The sequence below is a fragment of the Scleropages formosus genome, chromosome 16 (genome assembly GCF_900964775.1).
Source record: "Scleropages formosus chromosome 16, fSclFor1.1, whole genome shotgun sequence".
Taxonomy (NCBI): domain Eukaryota; kingdom Metazoa; phylum Chordata; class Actinopteri; order Osteoglossiformes; family Osteoglossidae; genus Scleropages; species Scleropages formosus.
In genome coordinates this window covers 16,158,675-16,184,211 of record NC_041821.1, presented here as the reverse complement: position 1 = coordinate 16,184,211, position 25,537 = coordinate 16,158,675, and the positions used below count along the sequence as shown (strand labels likewise).

Below are 25,537 nucleotides of genomic sequence, written 5' to 3'. Positions count from 1 at the left end.
TACGTCTGCAAAGCTTGTCTTTGTGAAGACTGAAAGAATTAAAAGTTTGTTTTGCAGTTACTCCAAAGCTGCTCCACTGCGATCTAAACGTCTATCCATTTGGATCACAGAAACAATGCCAAACCAAACCCTGAAAGACACTATGCTCCATGAACGTTAAAACACTAACTAAACTTGCCAAATAACCGGTTGCATTATGACGTGTGCCAGATTTCAGATGGTTCTGGCTCTGTGGGCCCTGGAACCCAAGGTAGGAGGTAACACCTTATCAGGGAATCAACTCAAATGTAGTTTAAGGAGGAAAATCTGTGTTAACAGTGAAAAACATCAATGCTCAAGACTGTATACATCATACCACTGTACTCCAAATAAGATCTGATTATGAGGATGGCCCTGCAATCTTCTACCTCTCAGCCTTGTCTGTCTGTTTTCAGTGTTGAGTTGAAATGCGTGGTCACAAAGATGGGTAGTGAAACCCCAGAACAGAACATTTCACAATTTTTATTGGAGAAACAAAGTTTTTTTTCTATTTTTTTTTCCTGGGGAAAGAGCTAAGCTCCTGATCTGTGGAAGAGCCAACCTACAAGAGTGCCACGTGGCACACGTATTAAAGCCATTATGCTTCCCAAGACATCCCAAAGCTCAGCAGCTAAACTGAACGCATCGGTTCATATTAATAAACTATAAAAGCCTCGAGACAGTATCTGTATGTCTTTCTTGGACTCTTCTGACCGGTGAGACGTTGCCCCATGAGGTCTGAGACAGCTGGTGGTGTAACAGCGTTGTAAGCTCTGTGACATTTACCACACGGCCAGCCCACATGAACGCATTCTGCAAACACCTACAACACCAAATTGAAGAAGTGGGAGACGGAGGTATTTAAAGAGACGCATCTTTCCACTGTGTTAGTTGCCAAGCCGCAGGCGTCCAGCAGACCGCTACACTCACTGCGTATGAACCCCAGGTCCTCCACCCTGCAATAAGACCCCTTGCACATCCCAGTTTGCTTGGTAGACAGTCTTTTTCTGGCCATATTTCAGCACCTGCTTTTTACACAGGATCTATTCATGCAGTTTTATTTAACCAGAGTGATTTGAGTTACACACCTTGCTCTCACCCGTGCCGGTGGTGTTTTTTCAGATGAGGCTAGATATCTTGTTTCATGGTCCTAATGCTTTATAATTTGGAGTCTCATTAAAAACACTTTTTATGTACAGCAGGGGTGTAGAATAAGTTTCACCTGTCTGAGGTGATGGCATCATTTTGAAGTCCTGAGGTATTTTGCCAGACTTTTGCAGGTTGAAATCTGAAATGTGGAGCCACTGCTCTTGTGAAATTTCCTTGTCAGTTCACTAACTGTCCAGCTGTGTAAACTGCAAATTGGGTTCATAAATGTAAATAAACAGTAAGTTAGTAAGTAACTTTCTCTGAAGATTCTGAGAGCACATTCATGCCAATACACTTACATTTAAATTTATTTAGCAGACACTTTTCTCCAAAGCGACTTCCAATTAACTCTATGTAGTGTTACCAGCCCCCACACCTTATTCACTGCAGTGACTTACACTGCTAGATACACTACTTACACTGCGTCACTCATCCATGCATCAGTGGAACACACTCTCTCTCTCTGTCACTCACGCGCTATGGGTGAACCTGAACAGCATGCCTTTGGACTGTGGGAGGAAACCAGAGCACCTAGAGAAAACCCATGCAGACACGGGAAGAACATGCAAACTCCACACAGACTGAGCGGGGATCGAACCCACGTCCTCTCGCACTACCCAGGCGCTCTGAGACAGCAGCGCTACTAAATCTTACTTCCGCATACCCCAACCATTTGAGTTAGATCTTCTACAGATTACCGTCAATTATTCTTCAGTGTTTAGTGTTTTGCATTTGTACATTTACCCCAAAATTCTGTTTGGGTCAAGTAGCATGATCCCAACTGTAGCCCAGCCTCTTCACCACAGCCTGTGGCAGTGGTTTTAATGTCTTTACTCACGTCTTTTCCTTGGGTGGAACCTACTGGCATGGCATGCCTGGCCACAGTTTATGGACGAACACATCCTTGAGAACGTGCGGTGCACCTCCTGCAGCCCATCCTCAGGCCAGAAGAGCAGGGAGTTATGACTCTCCTAGAGGAACTAGCTGTTTTAAGTGCTCCTTTAAAAATAAACTCAAACATCCTAATGTATAGGGATGTTTGATGGAAACGGTGGCATTTATGGAGGTTTAAGTTATTATATGAACAACTTACATAAACCTCCATCATGATCTACCTCATTTATGGAACCAATTCTTCAGTGCACCTACTAACGTTCCAACTAACACTGCACTCTGTTTACATTTTTACAGTATACAACATTTGAATTAGTTTTTCTCGCTCCAGTTCTTCCTTCCGCCAACCCACCATTATGTACCTTACCAGGCAGATTCAGTACACATCTGCACTCCAACATGTTTTGTACATCTCTTTCCACAGGATTTGCATTCACTCCAACTAGACACCCCCACATGGCTGCGACAGAAAAATATGCAAAAAATATACATCAAGGGGACATCTGTTGAGAGGCCCTCTTAGCTGCACAATGGGAACATTGAGAGCTCGGTGGCCACTGGGCTGTGGTTGCAAAGACATCCCTGCCTGTTGTGTCTCCACACACCTGCTTTTCTGAGAGATTTACAGATTGCAGTTACACTCAGCGATGCAGACAGGGAGCGAAGGGCTACAGGTCATGTGACATTTACATTACATTAGAATTTGTCCATGAGACTGCAAGACTGCAGACGGTCCCCGACTTACGATGGAGTTACGTTCTGATAAACCCATTGTAAGTCAAAAATATCGTTAAGTCGAAAATGCGTTTGATACCCCCAACCTACCGAACATCATTGTTTCTTATCCTTTGAGATGGTCGAGATTGTCGATTGTGAAAGTACGAGTTCACGTGCGATGGCCATTACGGACTTTCCGCCTTCATGCTGGGCAGTTACCTTGAGTTTCTCCTCAAGAGTAATTGCCCTCCTGTTGTTCTTCTCACCAATAGCAGGAGATACAGATGGGCACTTCGCAGACATGATGGATGGGCAAAACACTATGTAGATACGAGGGGGTATCAAAAAAAATGCTGGAAACACAGAACACTGTAAAGTATCGGTTGTGTGCGATACCGACCGCGTGACAGACTGGGAGATGCGGATCGCTGCCCAGCATCATGAGAGAGTATCGCACTGCATCTCGCTTGCATGGGGAAAAATGAAAATTCAAATTTCAAAGTACGATTTCTACTGAAAGCGTATCGCTATCGCACCATCGTAAAGTGAAAAAATCGTAAGTTGGACCATCGTAACTCAGGGTCTGTCTGTAACTCCTTACAGAAGTTGCTAAGCTCATTTGTACCCTAAACGATTTATATAGCTTGTGGTGTAACATCTGGTCTTTGCCATAAAGTATCTTGGTGAGGGATACAACACTAAACACTCTCATAACATTAAACCTTTAATATTCTAGGCAGAAGTGTACAAATCTAGACTGCTGCTATGTTAAACACTTGACAAATGAGCATACTGTAGAAACAGCTAGCTCAGCTGGTACCTGAGAGATGATAATGTGAGGACCTTTGTCTCTTGCAGAAAAGCATGGGATGCCAAGATGGCCGATCCATCTGACAGGTGAGTTCACCTTTTGTTTGGATGCTTCTCTGCCGACCCTCTGAGAACCTCCAGCACCTGTAGGGATTTAATTGTGGTTCTCATGGAGATCATGTTCACAGCGTGTTCCTTTTGCAACTTTGACTGTTAGTGTGCAAATGAAACATGACAGATGGCATCTAACAATTGCTTGCTAGAAGACGTGAGTATTTTCCATGTGTCACAGAGGCTGACAAACTTTGGGACTCACCCAAGTCAAATTCCTGGCTTTCTTCCTTCCTTTTCTCAGACTGCGCTCCCTGGTCAGCAAGAAGGGCTTCTGGGTAGAGAAGGTGCAGTGCCAGGGTACGGAGAACAACCTGGATCAGTGCCATGCCCTGCTGTCAATCCCACGCAGCAACAAGCCATGTGAACACGGTATGCACGCAGTTGCACGCTGTGTTCCAGGGCCTCAGTTTGCCCGATCCCTTGATGGTGTACCCCGGATGCCCCGCTCCCATGAAGTGAGTGGCTCTCATCTCCTTTCATCAGATTGCGTCCCTACAGTTAAAATCGGTGTTCGAGTTTTACTGCCGATACCATGCTTGCCTGTAAATAGTCAGGTTAAGCTACCGGTTAGTTAAAGCTACCCATTCATTAATTAGTCATTAATTTAGTCCTAACATGGCAGCTTTGACCTCCAAATCATTTTGTAGATCCCCTAGTTTTATTCTATATGCAGTATTTTTAGTTGCTGGGTCTGGAATTCAACAACTTTGATACACTGTGGGGTTCCCAGAGCTAATAAAGGTGTGCTTTTTGTTACCACCCCCCAGGGAGTCGTGCGTCTCAAGGCAGGGCCCCGCCTAGGCGAAGGCCGAGTGGAGGTGCTGCGTGAGGGCAAGTGGGGCACGGTGTGCGACCACCTGTGGGACCTGCCTGCAGCCAGTGTGGTGTGTCGGGAGTTGGGCTTTGGTACGGCGCGGGAGGCTCTGCGCAGGGCACAGCTAGGCCAAGGTGAGCATCTGCACGGAGAAACAGAAGGAACAGTTTTGCCGAATGCCGAAGACTCGGGTCCGCTGGAAATGATGGTTTGTCTCGAAACTGGTTCCACAAGCTGCTGCACAAAAAGGGCCCTGTGGTGTATATAACAGATGAGCTGAGCGATGTATCTGCATGCCCCTCAGTACCCAGCTTTGAAAAGGAACAGTGGAAGGCAAGTGATTCGAGAAGCTTGTGAGAAGTAATACATGGTTGGATATGAAAAGAGCAGATGCCCACCCACTCATGGGCTCTTGTTGGTCAACAATATGATGAAAGATGTTAGATCCTCATGTGATAAGAAAGAACATAAAACAGATGGTCCTCAGCAGAAATCCAGCACTTCAAACCTGACAACCTGATAAACATTTCCTCAAAACCTGAAAGTGATTAAGGCAACTGCATGTTCCAGCTATGGCAATTTCACATAAAAAGAGATGGTTTCTGAGGGGGAAAAAAACCATATAAATAGCATATTGCCTCCAAGTAGGGCATGAGCCCACCATGAAAGGGGGAGTGGATATCTTGTAAATGCCATATTGGGATCCCTGAGCTTGTGCCTCTTCAGAGATCATTCTTTCATGTATTTTTCATGTGTTCATACTCATTTAGCACATGTCCACAACCAGCATACTTCAACAGGCACCTTACTTGGAAAGACCAAAAGGATAAATAAAAAAAAAAGAGATTGTGTAGAATGGTTGTGTAAGTAAAAAAAAAAAAAAGGATGGCTGGTAGCATAGTGGTTAGAGCTCCTGCCTTTGGATCCAAAGGTTGCAGGTTCAATCCCCACCACTGGCTGTAGTACCCTTGAGGAAGGTACTTACCCTGAATTGCTCCAGTAAAATTACCCAGCTGTCTAAATGCGTAAATGATTGTAAATACCTTAACATTGTAAGTCACTTTGGAGAAAAGAGTGAGCTAAATGAGTAATGTAAATAAGAATATAAGCAGTGCTGTGAAAGCTGTCATATTCTAGTAACATTAAAATTGAAGAAATCATAAATAATTCTGAGCAGCTATTAAGAAGGATTGGGGGTAGTGTAAGAAGGGTATTGACTGTTAGAATTTCTTTCATGAGTCTAAGCTCACAGCTTCACAACTTTTAAAATGATCGGAGTATAAAGCAGAATAAGCAGTAGACTAAACACACAGTTGTTTGTCTGAATCCCATAAGGTGCCCTGCTGTAGTACCATGGAGTATTTCTCTCAACTGGTTATATAAAGTGTTCAGCTGTGAAAACTGGTAAAAACCAAGTCTCAGCTAAGCAACAAAATGATCTTAGTGAACAATTTTCTCTTTCTGAGAATGGAACACGTCTTCATTCTCTGGGAAGCCTCATGCCGGATCTGAAGGAGTCTGCTGGTATAACAGCCAGCCTCTGGTCGGTTTAGCTGCTGGACCACTAAAGCATCATGAAAGAAACCAAGATGCCTTATTTCCACTCTGCTGCATCTCCAGGATGGCTTGTGTGTGTTTTTTATACATTTTACCATCACGTATAATTTTTCCAGTGGCATTGGAAGCCGCTAAACATATAGCTGTTAAAGAAGGCATCCATTAGAGCTTGCAGACTAACAATATATACTGAAGAGAATATAATGGGGTCTGCAGAAAGCACTTCAGCTACAGATCATAACTTCTGTTTGCCATATTTATCCGTCTGACTTTTTTTGCATAGCACATGTGTCAGTCTACCAGATGAACTTCTAATAGCTTAGATGTAATAACAGCCAAAATAAAAAAAAAAAAAAAAAAATTTGAGACAAACTGATGCTACAGCTGTATTCGTCCAAGATCTGGAAATCTCTGTTAAGCATCAACATTTGGATCTGAACAATATTGTTAAACTTCACCTTTTCTGTCATTATGCAAGATATGCATGTCTGGGGTGTGATAGTTTTTTTCTGTTGTGAGAAGAAGGCAGAAGCAGAAGACGAAAAGCTGAGCGTACAGTGAGCAAAAATTACGCACTGAGATAACCCGTCATGTCCTCATTGGCCCAAATTACAAGGCGAAAGGAGCTCCTGTTCACATCTCTACACTCTGATGCTTTGGGGCTTTTTCGAAAATAAGTTAGCGGTTTCCGGTTTCTATATGTAATTTTCTCCACAGTCTGCCCCTCACTTATGGCTCCACAGTAGAAGCCTTTGCTTGCCTGGCGGTAACTGGTTCCCAGTGACGTGCTCCTTAGCCGCTCTCCACACACTTAGGTCCAACGATAGCCAAACAATGTTTACGCTGATAACGTAAACAGTAGAATGGGGGCCTGGCAGGGAGGTTTCTTAAGGACGCGTTTTCCTGGCGTACCGCGGTGTTACCTCATTAGGATGAAGCCTTTCCTCACCAGGGCCTTCTCATTAGCGGAACCCTCGTCTCCACCGCATCCCACTTAATCACAAGTGTCTCTGATCCCCAAAGGTGCACCCCAGTCTGCCATTGCCTGTAGAAATGGGAAACACTGAAGTCTTTGGTTACAGAAACTTTTCTTTTAAATTCCTTAAAGCAGTCGTATTATGAGGTGAACAGTTCTGCCTCCCACTTTAGGCTTTGCATTCAACCTGTATGAATGAGTTGTACATGGCTGTTTAGAGCTTGAGTTGAATTCTCAACCACAAGGATTACTTCTGAAAATATGGGATTTTGGGATGCCTGGGTTTGTTTACCCTGCCCCCCTGGTGGCTGTCTGGCTGACGAAGCATGTTCCCTCCCCCCCCAGGGACAGGCCCCATACACATGAATTTGGTGCAGTGCAGCGGCACGGAGAGATCCATCATGCAATGCCAACACCGGGAGGTGCCGCTTGGGACGTGCAGGCACTCGCAGGATGTTGCGGTCCGCTGCAATGTACCCAAGACAGGCCTGGAGAGCACGGTGAGGCCTTTTTCACTCTTCCCTTCTGCAGTAGCCCTCCTGATTGTGGTATCCTTGCCTTCAAAGTCTGCCCCCTGCTGTCATGCCACCATCTTTTTATTACCTGGATAACAACTTCTTGCTGATCTTGACTTAACTCCTGTTATTTTGGCTCCACCCTGCTCATCCAGGTACGGCTGGCTGGAGGGCGGGAGCCTGGCGAGGGACGTGTAGAGGTGCTGATGGAAGTGGATGGGAGACGGCGATGGGGGGCTGTCTGCAGCGAGAACTGGGGTCTGAATGAAGCAATGGTGGTTTGTCGCCAGCTGGGGCTTGGTTTTGCCTCCCAGGCTCACCAGGTATGTCTGGCTTCTTACCTTTGTCCCAGCACAAGCCAGCATTTGAGCCTGGAAGTGTGAGAGAGCCTAGATTGGTCAGCGGTTTACTGGTTGAGGAGTTGTGCTTGTAACCGTAAGGCTGCCAGCAGAAAGGAAGCCTACTGTTGTAGCTTTGAATTCAGTAAAAATACCCATAAAACTGAGAAAGTAATTATTTCACTTTATTTGACAGAGGATATCAAAAACTCTAATGCTCATCCGCTCACTCCCTTTGTTCAGCCGCTTCTCTAATTGAGGGTTCCTGCGGTCCGGAGCCGAGCACAGGGCACGAGGCCAGTTATGGTGCGCTCGTCCATCAAAGGATTGATGCTACACACCCACACCAAAGGCAATTTAGAGTCACCAGTCAAACTGGAACACATGTTTTTGGACGGTTAGAGGAAACCCACACCATCATAGGGAAAACATAGTGTCTCCACACAGACTGAGCTGGACTCGAACCTTTGCCCAAACAGTCCAGGCACTGTGAGGCAGCAGTCACTACCCACTGCTCTACCATGCTGTCATAACACCCCTGCACAAAAGATCAAATATGCTTCATAATATTAGGTACAACATGCGTCAATGAAGTTGAATTAAATGAAAACTAGAAGACTAACTCTGTGACAATGTGCTGCTTTAAACGTTTTGCAGTAGACTGTCAGAATTTTGTAAATGAAACCAATGATGATAAAATGTTCATGTTAACTGGCAGGATTGAGTTTCACTGGAAATTTAAGAAAAAAAAACCTGAAGAATGTCTCCATGATGAATGGATGTGCTTTGCTTTCTCTAGTCCTCACCTCTAATGTAAGGACTGAATCTTGTCACAAAGAACTCTTTTGAAAATAAATATATAAAATAAACAGTATATAAATAACAAGACTAATATTATTGCATACTGATGAGATATATTCCCTAGTGCCACTATTTATTTTTCTCTTGATTTCACCATTTTGCTCTAACATTGTAGTATTTCAATTTATCCTCATTTTCGCAGTGTTTTTTTGTTTTGTTTTTTTCTTTGCTAAGAGTAATTGCAGGTTTTACCCCCCCAAAAAATGCTTGACCGCCTGCAGAAGAAAGAGTCAGAAGAAAAACAAAGTTAAAAATAGGTTTTCTTTGCTTAGATGTGACCAAAAAAAGTAAAAATTTAATGCTTGTGGTAAGACAGTGGAAAAAATGGGGACCTGTTTGTATGAAGAAGAACTAATGACTGCAGTTAATAGAGCCAAAAAAATGCAGATTTTCTTGGATTTAATCGTGGACACCTGCACTGATAATTATGTCGTCCGTGTGTAAAAAGCCAGGTGACAAGAGACCTCCGACATTCGCAGCAATCTGTGTGCATAAATATGTGACTCGTGTCGTTGATAACTAGTTAGCATGTTGCTAACAAGGCCTTGTGTGCAGTAATATCACTTGTGTTCCTGGTGATTGTTTACCTCAATGTTAATAAGTCTCTGAGTGCATAAAAATGTCACTTCCGCTGTTACTGTCGTTAGTCCAGCGCTTAAGTGCTCCTGTGTGCATAAATATGTGACTTATAATGTTAGTAATTGGTTAGCTCAGTGCTAAAGATGCCTTATTCTGTATGTGTAAATGTGTAACTTGAGTTGTTAGTGATGTGTAACTAATAGTCTGAGTTAGTTGCTCTGATTAGTGATGTTACTGAGTGTTTGAATGAAAAACAGGCATTATGCTAAGAAGCTATTTCGAGTATGATATGTAGTTATCGGTGGTTTGCTGTCGAGACGCTAACCACGGCCTCTGTGTTTCTGTCATACAGGAAACATGGTACTGGCCCGGGGATCCCAGTGCCAGCGATGTTGTTCTGAGCGGGACACACTGCACGGGTTCGGAGCTGTCTATCCAGCAGTGTCGCAGGAACGGCCAGGTGTACTGTCCCCGTGGCGGCGGCTCCAAGGCGGCGGGTGTCACCTGCGTAGACGGTGAGTGCACCCTCCACCCGCAAACACACTCGCGCGCTTGAGGAGGACGATCCGGACCTGTTCCTAAACTGAAATAGTGCTTTTTGTCAGAGGGTGAAAATCCATCGTGGTTGTTTATTACTTCAGTGATGTTCAAGACGAATAATTGTACTAATGGCTGTAATAATTCAAAACCCTTTATCATCTCATCCCTTATTGGGAGCAGCATGTAGCACAGTTTTTAGATCTGCCACCTTTGGATGGGAAGGTTGCAGGTTCAAATTTCACCTACTGCTGTAGTGCCCTTGAGCAACTACTTCACCTAAAATTGCTCCAGCAAAAAAATTAGCTGCTGTATAAATAGATAAATAACTGTGAGCTGATTTGGGGAAAAAACATCAGGTAAATTTTATTGTTATACTGATGTTTTCTGTGATTTTAATGGAATTATGATGATGATGGATTGCTCTGTATCCTCTGCCATGTACCAGCGGCTCCGGACCTGGTACTGGACGCCCAGCTGGTCCAGGAAACGGCCTACCTGGAGGACCGGCCACTCCACCTGCTCACCTGTGCGAATGAGGAGAACTGCTTGTCTTCCTCTGCCAGCCGCATGCACTGGCCATACGGCTACCGGCGCCTGCTCCGCTTCTCCTCCCGCATTCACAACCTGGGCCGCGCAGACTTTCGGCCACGGGCCTCCCGCGAGTCCTGGGTCTGGCATCAGTGTCACAGGTCGGTGCTGATGGGGTGGTTTCTGGTTGTCATAGTGATGTGGGATGGGCAGCTCTTGGCTTTCTTTGTCATTTCCTTAACACATTCAAAATTAACTGTAGCACGTCTAGTACTCCAAGTTTCATTTGGTCTTGCTCCTGTTGTACTGTTTAAATCTATGTGTACTGTAGGAGCAGTAATTAATCACTACTTGATTTCACTTCAGGTTTAGATAATATAAAAATAATAATATTGTCACTTTGCCTGTTAAGACACTTATCCAGGACTAGAACTTGAAAATGGGTAACACTTTATGTAGACTCACCCCTGAGACACCCCTAAGAGAAAACCCTTCTCACTGTGTAGTCTTGCCATCTTCTCAATGAACATCCTTCCTAGCTGCAAAAATGCCATCATTGTTGTTTTACTGTTGTTCCTACAGACACTATCACAGCATTGAGGTGTTCACGCATTATGACCTGTTGACCTTCAATGGCTCCCGAGTGGCAGAAGGTCATAAAGCCAGCTTCTGTCTGGAGGACACCACTTGCCCAGATGGTATGTCAAATGGTACTTCCTGCATCAAGCAGCTGTTAAGGGGAATAATTTGTGCGTAGAAACCAGAAGAAGCCTTATATCTGGGCCTAATACTGTTCAAGCACAGCAGTAAATTCACATCGGCAATTTAAGGGAGCAGGTGGCACAGCGGTCTAAAATGACCATCTTTGTACTCAAAGGACTCAAATTCAATCTTCAGCTGCAGTAGCCTTGATCAAAGTACTTTCTGTAAATTGCTTCAGTAAAAATTACCTAGCTGTACAAATGGGTAAGTGACTGTAAGCTTAACACATTGAAGAAAGGCATCAGCTAAAAGAATAAATTTAAAGGTTTAATTGAAGGGGGGAAACTGTGTTTAATTCCGACAGGATTGCAGAAACGCTATGCCTGCTACAACCTGGGAGAGCAAGGTATCTCAGTAGGCTGCTGGGACACCTACCGCCATGACATTGACTGCCAGTGGGTAGACATCACTGACGTGAGCCCTGGGGACTACATCTTCCAGGTCTGTTTTATCATCACCCGACCTTGAATTTTTCACTGAACATCTCACTGCACAGACTAAAAGCTATAAGCTACAAGCACATGCTGCTTTGGATCAAATGTTTCTGCTAAGGTGAATATCATAAAATAGACGCCATTCTTTTGTTTCTTGGCTATTTGCTGATGTAGAAGAGTATTTAGCTCAAACATGCTCTGGAAGAGTATAGAAATTTGAATGGATGTGAAGCTGTGCTCCTGCTGAAATGCGTTATTTACAGGTTAGGAGTTTCCCTGGCCTGTTTTTGAAAGCACAGAAGCAGTTGGACGTGTGTTTCGTTGGCAGACAGGAGCACAAGAGCCATGAGAGTCACAGCCAAGAAACAGACTGTAATTTGAAGGAAAAAAGCAGAAGCTCGCCTGGTTTCTTTGTACTTCTCAGTGTAGGCAACGCTGACGAAGTTTTAAAAAGATCGCACTGAACCTGTGTTTAAAGTGATTGTGTACTTTCGCACCATTGCTAAGGAAACAGTCCCGAATATTATAAGTTAGGCAGCTGGACTGTAGCCCTGGTATCTGTACTAAAATATCTGTGTAAGGATGTAGTCACTTCTTGCATAAGAGGGTTAAACAGACATGTCTACATAATCATTTTAGCAAATTCTGTGTTTTGTGTATTCATTTAGAAGCTCCAAATTAATATAGAAGTTTGGTGCATACAAAATTACTCAATCATATAAATTTTGATACATGCACGTGCTACAATGACAAAAATGTATATAGTATCTATACAGTGGGAGAACAGGTAATACAGTGATTAAGGCTGTTACCTTGAAAAAATTACCTTGCTGTATAAATGGGTAAATCACTGTAACTCGGTGTACAATCCCCAAACTACATGTCACTTTGGAGAGTCAAATGTCAGATAAATGATTTTTCTCCTTTCTCCATTTACTCTGTATGTGTGTATGCGCGTGCACACAATTTGAGACACTTATTAGCTGTTGAAGGCAGTGCAGTGTGCAGCTGGGACATGACTGCACAACTGCATGTCGGTAATTTTTTACAGCAGTGAAGTCTAATAAAAAGAGTTTGGTAACTATGACAATGTACAAAATGCATTGGAGGTAAAACATTTTAATTTAAAAGGGAGTAGTCTTCCTTCAGGGTGGGCTGCAGCATTATAGCTCTGACAAGGGACTCAGATACAACCTAATTAGGAAACATGGAGTAAATGTTCAGGAACAAAGGTTACCAACTGGGCTTTTATTCCTCATTTTTCTTAACTGCTCCTGGGTTAAGCTATTTTAGGTCACTTTTAGTGTCTGTGGAACATCTTATACAAGAACCATTAAGGCTGCCATATAGCAAGTCCCGCGGAATTACAGGGTGTAACCGAGAGTTAAAGATACCAATTTGGGAGATATACATTAAAATGCATGACTCAGTACCTTGCAGGCTTTGGTTTCACAACAGTGTGAGATGACTCTTCCTCCAAGACCTCTGTGAAGGCAAAAGTGCTTTGAAGCTTTATTAGAACATTAATTTGCAATAGATGAGTAATTAGGTTTTTTAGTCGTGTGGAAATTTTGCAATGCTTAAGGGCCTTTTAGTGTATTTTGTTAGGACAATAAAGCATTCATAAAACGAGTTTTAAAACATCTACATCTGCAGTTATATGCTTTTAAAATATATAAGCATATATTTTGATCATTTTTCAAGGCTCAGCTTATAACAACGGACTATACCGGAAACTTATGACACAGGCCAAAATAGCAATAATTTAACACTGATCAGAACAATAATTCTGTATGAAAATGTACCAGGAGAGGGTTTTGTCCCCCCCCCCCCCCCACCCACCTCTATGTGCGCTGGTACTTGAGCAATGGGTTATTTCTGTCTCTTGGTTTCCTGTAGGTGGAAGTGAACCCAACACTGGACATGGCGGAATCAGACTTCGTGAACAACGCGATGCGGTGTCGATGCAAGTACGACGGACACAGGATCTTCATGTATGGCTGTCATGCAGGTACGGAGCTGACCAGTTTCACTTGAATCCGATTCCTTGTTTTGTCTTTTACTGGCTTCAGGGGACATTAAAGAAACCAAGTGGGCTGCCTTCTTCTACATTCAATAAATGCCACCTTTCTGGGTGGAAACTTTTGAAGTTACTTTCCGAGGTCTTTTTCGAGATGTCTTTATCAGTCTAATTAGCATTGCCAGCAAGTTTCGAGCAGCTCTTTTAGGAATTTTTCCAGTTTTGTCTTTTGGAGTGTTCTCCCTAAAACAGCTACTGTGAGATATCTCCTCCTGTCTCGCACCGTCCGCAGGAGATGCTTACAGCCCTGAGATCGAAGATCTCTTTGAACACGGACGCCAGATCTCCAATAACTTCATCTAACCTCAAGATGCTCCCTGTGCTGTGGACGCCAAGGGGCCAAGAAGGGGGCAGAGAGGGGTTAAGATGGGGGAGGGAATCTCACCAGGGTGCTGGTGAGAGTAAAAAGGTCACAGAATGATACCTGTCCACATTGTCAAGTGCAGCATGGTGACACTGAACAAGCTGCACTCAACCGAATTCTCAGACGCGGGTAATGAAAGAACATTTCAGAAGATCTTTGTCTGTGACAAAGACAGGTGTCACCACAATAACACCATTAGTTCACTTCTGAACAACTCCCCAAACTTTGAATCCGAACAGACTTTGTCTCATCTTTCATACTGTTTCTTATTATGCAGATTTTTTTGAAATACTCCTACTAAAGACTGAAATTAATAAACTGTTATTAAAGTCACCAGAAGTGTAACTTTTTGGTGGTTGTTACTCTTGTTTAGCAACTGCTTTCCAGGTGGTGTCTCTGGGGAGAGACAGAGAAATACTAATAACTTACAGTAACTAACACAAAGGAAGGAGGGCTACCTATAAAAACACAATGGATGATCCCTTATAGAAATGTTCATCTGTCATAAAATAAAATCTGTGTATTACTACAGAGCCTATAGCAAAAGGCAACTCTTTCTCTCTTTAGTATTTTCTATACTTGTCTGTCTTTCACATTTGAACAAAAGGTGCTTTTTATTACGGTGCTGATTATTCAAAATCATTTGCAGTATTTTCTTTATGGTTTTGTTTTTGTGTTTATCACATTAGGTATACATTTTAAATAAATGTTGTAATGTATTGCAAATGTATTGTCATGTAAAGTTTTAAGTGTTCATTAAAAGGGGGGTTTTTGTGTTTTGCTCTTTATTTTGGAAGTGCTGGAGTAATATGAAATTTACATTTAATTTTCATTAAATGATGCACTTTATCTGTTTAAACTTTATTCAAACAGTTCTGTTTGTAAGAATTGTGCCCAAAATGATAACCGTCATCAGCAGACACAATAAACTCGTTTTCTAAAGTGGCCACTGACTTATTTAAAGACATTTAAAATATTTGTCTTATTCCCCCAATACAGAATCCTTCTTAAAGTGATGTTTCCGATTTGTCCTTGTAAAATAAGCGGGTTGGGTTTAAGTGTTCAGTGTACTTCTAGTGTACAAATCCAGAAATATTTTACTTCAGTACCGCAGAGAGAGAGAGAAAAAAAAATCATTTGACTGCATTCCAGCAGAACACTAAACATCAATATTGTGACAGGGTTTTCATCAAGCCCTTTAAACATGATTTTTTTTTTTTTTTTTTGTGCGTTTAGCTCAAAATAACTTCTTACGATAATAAACGTTAGATGTGTTGCTATTTTCAACAGGCAGCAAACAGCATCTGAGGACCCCTTTTTTTGCTGCTAAGTGTAAGAGGAATTTGAAAATTTGAATGCTGTTTGCGTGGGCGAGGCATCAGAGAGCCGTGGTCTTTCTGAAGCCAGGGATCAGAGGGCTTAGGCTGCAACGTCAAAGCGGGACGTCGAACAGGCACTCTGGCCGCAGAGGCCAAACCGCTCGCACAGCTGCTGTATGCTCTGCTGTTCTCTGGAATTCTACTAAGAAGGGAACACGTTTCACCTAAAAGTAAAAGCAACCCAGTCATTAAAGGTCTATTTTAAACCATGCTTCATGTTCTTGATCCCCCCCCAAGGGTTCACTTTTTTATGATGGCCCCGGATTAATAAGCCAGCAAATCGGATATTTCTGGTGTCCCATCAACTGTAGACGACACATATTCATCCTCACATCACTGTAAAGGTTCCTTTGGTCAGAACAACAAAACAACGATCAGTAACAAGTGTCTTCACATAGCCTTATATTCCTTGCTTGAATGTATCTTAAGAAAATCACAGAGGTTATTAATTCACTTGACACGTTCCTCTAAAGCAACTTACCAAGACAGGCTTGTACACTAATATACTTACTGTGAGTTACCCATTTATACAACAGGATAAATTTTATTCGATCGATTTGGGGTTAGAACGTTACTCAAGGGTACTACAGCAGGATATGGGATTTCAACCTAGGACTTCTGACTGCAAGGCAAAGTTAAAATAGCTGCATGCTTCCAGAGCCTTGCATTTTAACAAAAGAACTATGCAAGTCATGCTGGACAAAACCAATAGCTAAACATAAATGTGAAATACGTAACGCAAGCGTACCAGCTTGGTGTTAAACTCATGTGATTATAAACTGGCCAGTGTGGAAGCACATTTAATTTGAGTAAACAAACATATCAAAACCAATTTGGTGGTCCGTAGCTACAAACGCCCTCCCATTCTTCGGCTGGCCCTCGGGATGTGGAAGCCACACTTATAAGGACCAGCACAAACATTCACGGGGGCAGAAATCTGGTAAAACAGAAGAACAGAGTGACGTAATTCGGTGGTATGGTAACATCACACCAGGACGGCAGTATCTCCAGACCCATCACTTATTCCAGAGGACAAATGTGCGCCCTGGTTTCTCATCAAGCCCACAAGTGAACAGTAACTGAGGGATAATTGCAAAAATGTCGTCATCTATATAGAGATACCCCTTTTATTTTTACTTTATAGATTCACAGCTACGTTTTAAATGATTTTTCTTTAGACGTCTCTATATACGGGATTTAAAAAAACTGTAAAGAATTTCAATAAAAAATGTAAAAAAAATTTTCCTTGTTGGTTAATTTTACACCTACAGTTACAAGCGCTAACAGATGTGTATCCTGTTATTTAAATTAACATGTGCTAAACACATTAAAGGCTACCAAATCCTCATTATAATAACTCTGAGAAATGTAAAACAGCCATCTGAGGCAAAGAGTAGCTAAGTGCGGCGGTGTAAAGTGGACACCAATGAAGATTTCTAGTGGCACTGAATAATATTCACTTTACATCAGCCAAGTTTAAAGGCAGTGGGGGGTTACTAACAGTCCACATAACAACAGGGTTCATTACACATAGGAACCCATAAAGCCATATACAAAAAGTCATATATAGAAATACACTCAGATTATACTAAATCACAGCCTGTTATCCTTCCAATCTAAACTCCCATTACTGAAACAGCACACGTGATGCTCAGCTTCAAATGCAGCACATTGATTTATTTTAGGAAACCCACAATTTTGTTTTAAAGTAACAAAGATACTTAACACTTTGAGTAAAACCTTAGTTAAAATTTTACAAAGTTAAAATCTGCCTTTCGTCATGTCCCCATAAATTACAAAGAACTGAACTGCTTCCTCAAACCACAGAACCTGTGGACACCATCACTCACTTGAAAATAATATGAAAAGGGGGAAGAACTTCTCCAACCTACAACTAAAGATTACAGAAAAGTTTATTGTGCTTGGAGTACCTGGTCTAGGTGTTGTTCAATGCACTCCACTGGTCTGTTGAAATGTGGAGAGCAGCGATGGCCACCATCCACGTTCGCACAAGCATTGCGTGCTTCTTCATTATGAATGCTCGACATTTGACTTATGTACGACCTGGATAAATTGAAATCAAGACAGCAAGCAGCACTTTAGTTAATACAGACCTGTAACCTGGAGGTTGCTGGGTCAAATCCCTGTAGCAATGGACAAAAATTAAACATAAAAATATTAAATTTCCTGCTATTAGTGAGCAAAAACCCAAATGTGAGCACAGACTTGCCTTTTTCGTTCCATTTTGGAATTATGTATTTATATACTGTACAAATGTATAATATTTGGGGAAAACATTAACAGTGGAAATGTATATATACCCATTTCTGCATTTAAATGTTTGGGGGGAAAAAAAACAGAAAAAAAGACTACTGTCTTTGTATTCACTTCCCATTTTAAGCTGTCACTGTTGAATAATTGTGGTTGTTTAGAAAAAAATATGGAAAAGATGTTTAATAGAGGTAAAACAAAAAACTACCACAAAAATACATTAAAACTATAAGGATACTTGCTCCAATATATCCTGTATACCCAGAAACAGTATGACGATAGCAGTAGGACGGCTGTCTCAACCAATCTGGCATCTAAAACCTTATCAATACCAGCTGCTCAGCTTCTGAAGATTTCTGAAAAGCCAAGTGCAGGATAGTACTGTTCTGTCTACCCGAAAGCCACATTTCATCAGAACAAAGTGCTTTTACACAAGACCGTTTGGCAGCTTTATTTGCTCTGCTTCAGGGTTGCTTTTTGAGTAGGGTGGGAGTGGGGTGTTAGACCATTCCCAGAAATCTTGAGTCACTTCAGCAGTTTAACAGACTGTTCCCTCGACAACAGGAAACATGTTCAATTACACGTACTATCAGCAGAAGCCATTACTTACTAGTACTGAAGCATGTCAGCTTTCTCAATCCAGTGTAAAACATCTGCCCATTCTCAATCACAGCATTTCAGACTGATTTAGTAAAAACCAGCCAGTTGAGCACAATGACTGAAAACTGCACAACAGTGTAAGACAAAACAAAAAAACCTGATGTTTCGACTTATTTATTCAAGTACAGACAGTTAAATGATAAAGTTAAAAAAATAATTTACTCAAGATTGAGCATTTTAAAAGGCAAAAATTTGGTGATGATGAACAGTGGTCTGACAATGTTATTTTCTCACTGTGTGGGATTCTCTTCCCTGGTATACCCCTGGAAAGTCACACCAATGACAATCAGCACCCAGATTAAACACAGTCATTTGAACAAACAGTAAAACTGAGTATTTGCTGAACTGAGCTGTCAGCATCCTTTAAAGCTCTGGCTCCACGAGGAAAAGCCTCTCTGGCAATGCGATGGCCATTTACCACCCAAGATAACTGTCAGAGAGCACATCATCTCCACAGTTCGAGTGAGTGTTTTTCAAAAAACTAAAAACACTCCTTCTCTGGACACCCTGTCTTTGGACACAGTAGATGTACTTCTTTTGGAGAACTTATTAAAACACTTAATAAATAAGTAAACACCCTGTTTGTTTTTCAAATTCTGAAAAGCTGGATGGGTCTCAGATAAAAACATTAAATTAAAAATAATATAAAAAACTAGGCTGTCTAGATTTGATGGTTTCATGAACATTTGACAGTTTGGTATTTTAGCGACACTCCTAAAAAAAAAAACAGGCTTAAAAGTCTGATAAAACCAGCCATACTTGCTGAGGGTGTCAGAGAGCTTTGGCGCAGCCATCTCAATGACATTTCATCATGATGTGTGTCACAGAAAAGGGACCGTCTCTTCTGAATGTCTACACCTCACTAAAGATCCTGTGTATCAGGTTTCTGACATTACCAGGCTGCCATTTGTATGTGTGATTAGTTGGGAAAAGCAACTACTGTCCTCCTCTGGGTTTCTCTGTTGGAACTGAGGAAGAAAAGCACCTTCCTCCTCCTCCTCCTTTGTTCCTTTCTCTTCCTGTCTCACTTGCCCTCCCAGGCATCCTCACGCTGCTTTGCTGCCAAGCGCTTTTGTTCTACAAAAATTAAAAACTCAGTCACATGACTTATTTACATGTTAGAAATAAGCACCCATATTTCAAATTCTTCTTACAAACCCTCCCTGATGGGTACCTTACTGTACCATACCATCCCTGCTCAAGGTACTTTACCTGAATATCTCTAGTAACACATTAACAACTGTGTAAATGAAGAATGGGAAAATATTGAGGAATTTATTTGAACTTCAACACTTGTTTGCTTCTTTAGAAAGTGGCCCAGAAATATTCATTTTCCAAATAACTGGTTGCTACTGGAAAGGCTGCACTTGGAGAACAAAGGACGTAACCTCCCCCATGAAATAACCGTAATTTTCTCTGGTGCTAAAAATGGCAAAAATCTGCTACAAAGAGAAAGTTCACTCATAAAACAGATCATATGTCACTTAAATGTCTGCTGCCATCTAGTGGTAAAAATAGGAGGAAGGCCCAACTTGGTAGGAAAAGACCCAATTTAACTGCACCGAAAACTGTCCTTAACTGTACAGAGACTCCAAGAACAACAACCCCGGTACATCCTCACCTCGCGCTTCCTGCAGCTTCTTCTTTTCAGCTTCACGCTCCTCCCGGCTCTGCGGGCTGCGCACTCCCAGGGCCCCGATCACTAGCCTGCGGGCCAGAGCCGCGCTGGTCTGGGGTCTTTCCTTGGCAGGCAGCAGGTAGTCTAGGAAGAAGAAAAATCATAGTTGAGGATTTAAAAAACATACTGAAGTCAGGGGACACTGCAAAGCTGAGATATACCCAGAGTACCTGAGCAGCTGCGTGCCTTGGCCTTGCTGGTGGAGGATGCTTGGGAAAGGGGCCGCACCTTCATCATGGGGTTCTTCATCCGCAGAGCCTCTTTAGCTAAGGAAAAGAAAAAAGAGATATGAAGAAACAGCAGGAAACTGATGGAAGACTAAAGGCGTATTTCATCAAACAGCAAACAGGACATACCATCTGGAACACTTTCAAAGTGCACACGCAGGAACTGACAAAAACACTATGTTCTACCCTTTCAGGTTAGAAGTTCTGAGACATTGAATCGTTGTGTAATACAGGAATATTAAAAATGAAGACTCAATGATAACAAAACCTAGACAGAATTTCTTTTCTTTGAAGACTACGCGCATCATGAGAGATCATAGTCACCCCGCATGGGCACTTTTCTTTTCCCTGCCATCTGCAAAACAGCTTAGGTCTATTCGAACCTGCACAGCTAGGTACAGGAACAGCTTTTACCCCACTGCTGTAAGACTATAGAACACTAACCAATGTGCCACCTTTAGTAAGTAGAGTTGGACTGCTCCATCCAAGCACATTGGTAAATTACACTGCCACTTTAAGCATTCTCATTCTCTCGTTCTGACTTCTCTGGCTGTCAAATGGCATTATTGTTACTACTGTTACCATTATTTACTGTTATTGCTGTTGCACTACTCACTATCATTGACATTGTTTTGTTTGTCATTGTTTTGTTTGTGCAGTATTTCTATTGTCCTTGCCCATAGTCTGTGGAGAAGCATTCAGGAAGATTTTCATGATACATGTACATGGTACTTGTATCTATGACAATAAACTTGAAACTTTTTACCTATCAAAATTTAAAAAACAGTAATACTTGAGGTATTTCATCTCATTAAAAAAAGGGATGAAAATCAGAGAGACGCTATAAAGGACGCATATAAAATGTTCTTAGTTATAGAAACATAACTGTCAATTACAGCTATTAACAGAGCTTATGGTGTTTAGGTTAGAGCTTTTCAGGGTTGCCTCAGACTCACCTGCTATTGGACTGTTGAAGAGACCCAAAGCATGCGTATCATCCACCCACTGGATGTCAAAGCCCCTTTGCCTGCCAGGACACGGAGAAGCACATGTACATTTCAACTAGCACCTTATAACCACTACGTTGTAATAAACAGCACAGCTGGACAACATCAGGGAGGTATGAGATACATACATGAATTTGTTCACTCCAAACTGAAAAACTGTCAATTGGAAAAACACCAAAGTTGTGATCACTGCACCCTTCGTTTGCTATAATATGCACTGGCCCCAGTACGTGTCATGATGGAGAGAGAACTGTCCTTGTGTGTGCGCGTGTGTGTGCGCCCTGTGGTGGGGAACACACGTGAACGAGTGGAAGGTCCGGAGCAGGTCCTCCGTTTTAAACTCAGCAGGGAAGTCGTAGATCTCCACGATGTGCGACAGCTCGTCTTCCCGCAGCTCCACCTCTGGCTTCACATCCCAGTTGTAGTAATTGAACTGTGGCTCCTGGATGGATTCCTTCTTCTTCCCGGCTTTTGCAGAGAGCTGTGGGACAAGACAAAAAATATGAAATAGGGACTAAATTGTGAGCAGCAGTGGACCCAATCAGGCAATACAAAAAAAAAAAAACCCAGCAGTGTGTGCATACAGATCAGGGTGATTCAAATGGATTCTGAAGCCTGAACTCAATCATGACTTATGGCAACATTACCGATCATCACAAACACCAGCACTAACGGCTAACCCAGAGTATGTATGGAAAGGGTATTTTAGTACTCAGATAATACATATGGGATTAAAGGGAACTTAAAGCCACAAAGCAGAGAACAAGGGGCTCTCTCTAAATCACAAAGGCTGTAATCCACTATAATGAATACATTCCTGGCTGATTCAATAGAAGTACCACCCTTATGTTGTTTTACTATGTTAGAAAAATATTTACATTTATTCATTTAGCTGAAGCTTATTTCCAAAGTGATTCACAATGTGAAGCTTATTATAATTTATTATAAAAATGGGCTTTTTTTTTTTTTTTTTACTGGAGCAATTTAGGGTAAGTACCTAACTCAAGGGTGCTACAGCAGGAGTTGGGATCTGAACCCGCAACATCTGAGCCCAAAGGCAGCAATGCCTATCACTACAGTACCTGTTGCCCCTAAAAACTTAACAGAAACAATTATACAGTTAGGTCCATAAGTATCTGGACAGCGACACAATTTTCATCATTTAGGCTCAGTATGCCACCGAAATGGATTTGAAATGAAACAATCAAGACGTCTTTAAAGTTTAAACTTTCAGCTTTAAAGGTTTTGTCCAAAATATTGTAAGAACCATGTAGGAATTACAACCCTTTTTATATGTGGCCCCTCCCAATTCTAGGGGCTCAAAAGTAATTGAAAAAACTGACAATCATAAATGAAATTGTAATTTTTAATATTAGTTACAAATTCTCCTTAAGTCTGGAACCCATAGACATCACCAGACGCTGGGTTTCTTCCCTGGCCATTGCAGGACATTCCACTTCTTTGCCTTAAAAAGTCCTGGGTTGCTTTCACAGTATGTGTCGGCTCATTTTCCATCTGCACTGTGAAGCGCTGGCCAATGAGTTTTAAAGTGTTTGGCTGAATCTGAGCAAATATTATATTCCTATATACTGCAGAATTCCTCCTGCTGTTTTTGTCAACAGTGACATCATCAATGAATACAAGGAAACCAATTCCACTGGTAGTCATAAACGCCCACGTCATAACACTACTTCCATCATGCTTCATAGATGAGGTGGTATATTTCGGATCATGAGCAGTTCCTTCCCTTCTCCATACTCTTCTCTTCCCATCATTCTGGTAGAAGTTGATCTTTGTCTCATCTGTCCACAGGATGTTGTTCCAGAATTACAGAGCCTTTTAAAGATGTTTTTCAGTAAACTGTAATCTGTTCTTCCTGTTTTTGAGACTTACAAATGGTTTACATCTTGTGGTAAACGTTCTTTATTTACTCTGGTGAATTCTTCTCCTGTCTGTTGACTTTGACACAGATACGGCTGCCTCATGGAGGGTGTTCTTGATCTGGCCAGCTGTTACGAAGGGGTTTTTCTTCACCAGGGAATGAATTTTTCTGTCATCCACCATAGTTGTAATTGTGGTCTCCCAGGCCTTGCTGTTCTTGAGCTCACCAGAATATTCCTTCTTCTTAAGAATGTACCAAATGGTTGATTTGGCCACACCTAATGTTTCTGCTGTCTCTCTGATGGGTTTGTTTAGATTTTTCAGGTTAACAATGGCTTGCTTCACTGGCTGTGACAACTCTTTGGACTTCATGTTGAGAGTCAACAGCAACAGATTTCAAACGCAAACGCCACACTGGAAATCAACTATATATAATAATGAACACACAGCTAGTGATGAAACAGTCGAGCAGCCAACTGTCCAAATACTTTTGGTCTCTTAAAAAGGGGGGACCGCATGTAACAAGTGCTGTAAGTCTTACATCATTTTGCCAGTTCGGATACAAATACCCTCAAATTAAAGCTGAAAGTGTAAACTTAAAGCACATCTTGATTATTTCATTTCAAATCCACTGTGGCATAGAGCCAAAAGGTGAAAATTGTGTCACTGTCCAAATAATTACGGATATAACTGTATGCCCATAGAGACGAAACTATCACCACTGATTGTGCTAAAAATGAAATGCATGCAATGTTTTATTTAATTAAATCCACAGATAACAACAACTGCAAGTAGATTTATATTAGAAAAAAAAATCCCTGATCGGGGTAATCTTGTGCTGCCTAAGTGCTGGGATACAAGATACACTTGATAAGTGGGAAGGAAACTGGAAACAGGAAAAACATTTCAAGATGGATATGAAAACAGAAGCTGCATTTTCACAGTAAAAGCAGATGGATGTGCATTGACTGGTATTTACCTCCTCTATTAAGTGTGGATCCAAGCAGTCGCCATCATCGTTGAAAAGGGTGTCCCAGCTTTCCTCCTCTTTCTCCAGCTCCTCCAGGCTTGTCTGGTTGGACGGACTCTCAGGGATGCCCCCTTCCTTGTAGACTGTCTCAGATCCAGCTGTTTCCGAACTGTCACTCTGCCTCACAGGGCTCTGAACTTCTATTGGTCCTACAGAGACATCCAGTAGCTCCTGTAACGCTTTTTCACCCTCTGCCTTTCCATTTAGTATGTTGCCCTCCCCTTCCTTGGAGCAGGTTCCCTGCCCTTTGCTTTTCTTGTGTTTGTCCCCATAGCGAGGCCTGGTCCGGGCTTTGCCTGCAGTCCCCTGTGTTTGGGGCCTGTCTCTGGCTGAGCAGCTGCTGGAGCACTCCTCCTTCCCAGGACCTCCTTGAGACTGGCTCCTCCTCGGGGTGTAAAGCACCTGGTCAGGCTTCCTGGAGCATGTTGGGGCCTTGTCCATCCCTGCTCAGAACTGGTCCAACAGGAAAGAAAGAACCAGTCAAATGTATGAGACGACTACACTGAATAGCGTAAAAGACTAAAAGAACTCATCAGTCTTGTGTGTTGAAACCACAGTTACTTTGGGCAAAATATAAATATTACTCAAACACAAACTACACAAACATAAATATATTAATTATATATAAATTATATATATATAATTATTACAGTATATACTCTGTACACACATTAGGTTTTATTTAGTTTAGTTTATTTTATTTAGTTCTAAAACACTTCTTAATCATATAAAAATAATATTGTTTATAATTTTGTTTGACATGATTTACATAACTGTCACAACTAAGGCTGTTGAGTGTTGTGTTGTGAAATGTAAATGACAGAGAATCTTCAGGAACTGGAAACTAGTTGTAGTTTAGTCTGACTGCATGAGTCCATGACATCGAAATACTGAGGTAAATCTGAAAATTTAGTAAATAAAAACGTAACCCATTAATTAATCCTGAAAATAATTATTACTTTTTACAAAATACAATTTAGAACATCAGGTTATTTTTTTAAAATTCCCACGAAATCCCACGGAACGCACCACCGGACGTTTGAATGCCTACCGTTCCCCGTGACGTCATCCAAACAAGGCCACATTTGATGACGAAATGAACCTGCGGCGAGTCGAAGGTTGTTGTGGGAGTCGTAGTTTTCTGAGTGATATTCCCTGACTTGAGTCTCAATAAAGTGTTAAGAATTACAGCAGCGTCTCATTTATTCGTAATATAAAAATACAAATACTTAAAATAAATCTAAAATATATATTTAAGTTCTGCACAGTTCTCATACTTTAGGTTCATCGACTACAAAACTTTGCAACTATCATGTACAGTTCAGATAGAAATATTATTACCAGACGATGTTTT

At 41.8% G+C, this 25,537-nt stretch overlaps 2 protein-coding genes across 6 annotated transcripts in view; one reads left to right on the top strand and one right to left on the bottom strand.

Annotated features, from left to right (window-relative positions):
• Positions 1–14,670, top strand: part of LOC108933589 (lysyl oxidase homolog 4-like) — a 22,340-nt gene extending 7,670 nt beyond the window's left edge. The window contains exons 4-14 of the mRNA XM_029258960.1: positions 3,637–3,675; positions 3,944–4,157; positions 4,470–4,650; positions 7,395–7,549; positions 7,720–7,887; positions 9,695–9,857; positions 10,328–10,571; positions 10,993–11,108; positions 11,477–11,613; positions 13,506–13,617; positions 13,919–14,670. Coding sequence (XP_029114793.1) covers positions 3,637–3,675; positions 3,944–4,157; positions 4,470–4,650; positions 7,395–7,549; positions 7,720–7,887; positions 9,695–9,857; positions 10,328–10,571; positions 10,993–11,108; positions 11,477–11,613; positions 13,506–13,617; positions 13,919–13,989 — 1,600 coding nt within the window. The 3' untranslated portion in view covers positions 13,990–14,670. The remainder of the gene's footprint in view (positions 1–3,636; positions 3,676–3,943; positions 4,158–4,469; positions 4,651–7,394; positions 7,550–7,719; positions 7,888–9,694; positions 9,858–10,327; positions 10,572–10,992; positions 11,109–11,476; positions 11,614–13,505; positions 13,618–13,918) is intronic.
• On the bottom strand, positions 10,619–25,537 carry r3hcc1l (R3H domain and coiled-coil containing 1-like). Of its 5 annotated transcripts, none has more exons than XR_001966087.1 (9): positions 25,525–25,537; positions 25,235–25,285; positions 24,133–24,636; positions 21,572–21,753; positions 21,222–21,292; positions 20,209–20,304; positions 19,982–20,122; positions 17,361–17,493; positions 10,619–10,646 (listed from the first exon to the last, which is right to left on the bottom strand). XR_001966087.1 is itself a non-coding variant. In XM_018751056.1 (8 exons), exons 3-8 carry the CDS (start codon positions 24,622–24,624, stop codon positions 17,483–17,485), a joined length of 993 nt encoding a protein of 330 aa, XP_018606572.1. In that variant the 5' UTR covers positions 24,625–24,636; positions 25,235–25,285; positions 25,525–25,537; the 3' UTR covers positions 16,921–17,482. The 5 variants fall into 5 exon arrangements, 3 of the variants coding, with proteins under 3 accessions (XP_018606572.1, XP_018606570.1, XP_018606571.1); XR_001966086.2 differs by lacking the exon at positions 10,619–10,646 and adding an exon at positions 15,994–16,366; XM_018751056.1 differs by lacking the exon at positions 10,619–10,646 and having other exon boundaries at positions 16,921–17,493.

What these genes read in the sequence shown, in the direction of transcription:
- r3hcc1l (XM_018751054.2), bottom strand. Translation starts at nt 24,624, where the DNA reads ATGGACAAGGCCCCAACATGCTCCAGGAAGCCTGACCAGGTGCTTTAC. An exon ending in ATCCACACTTAATAGAGGAG is followed by an intron (nt 21,754 to 24,132) that starts GTAAATACCAGT and finishes CTTGTCCCACAG; the next exon opens with CTCTCTGCAAAAGCCGGGAA. An exon ending in CAAGGCACGCAGCTGCTCAG is followed by an intron (nt 20,123 to 20,208) that starts GTACTCTGGGTA and finishes TCTTCTTCCTAG; the next exon opens with ACTACCTGCTGCCTGCCAAG.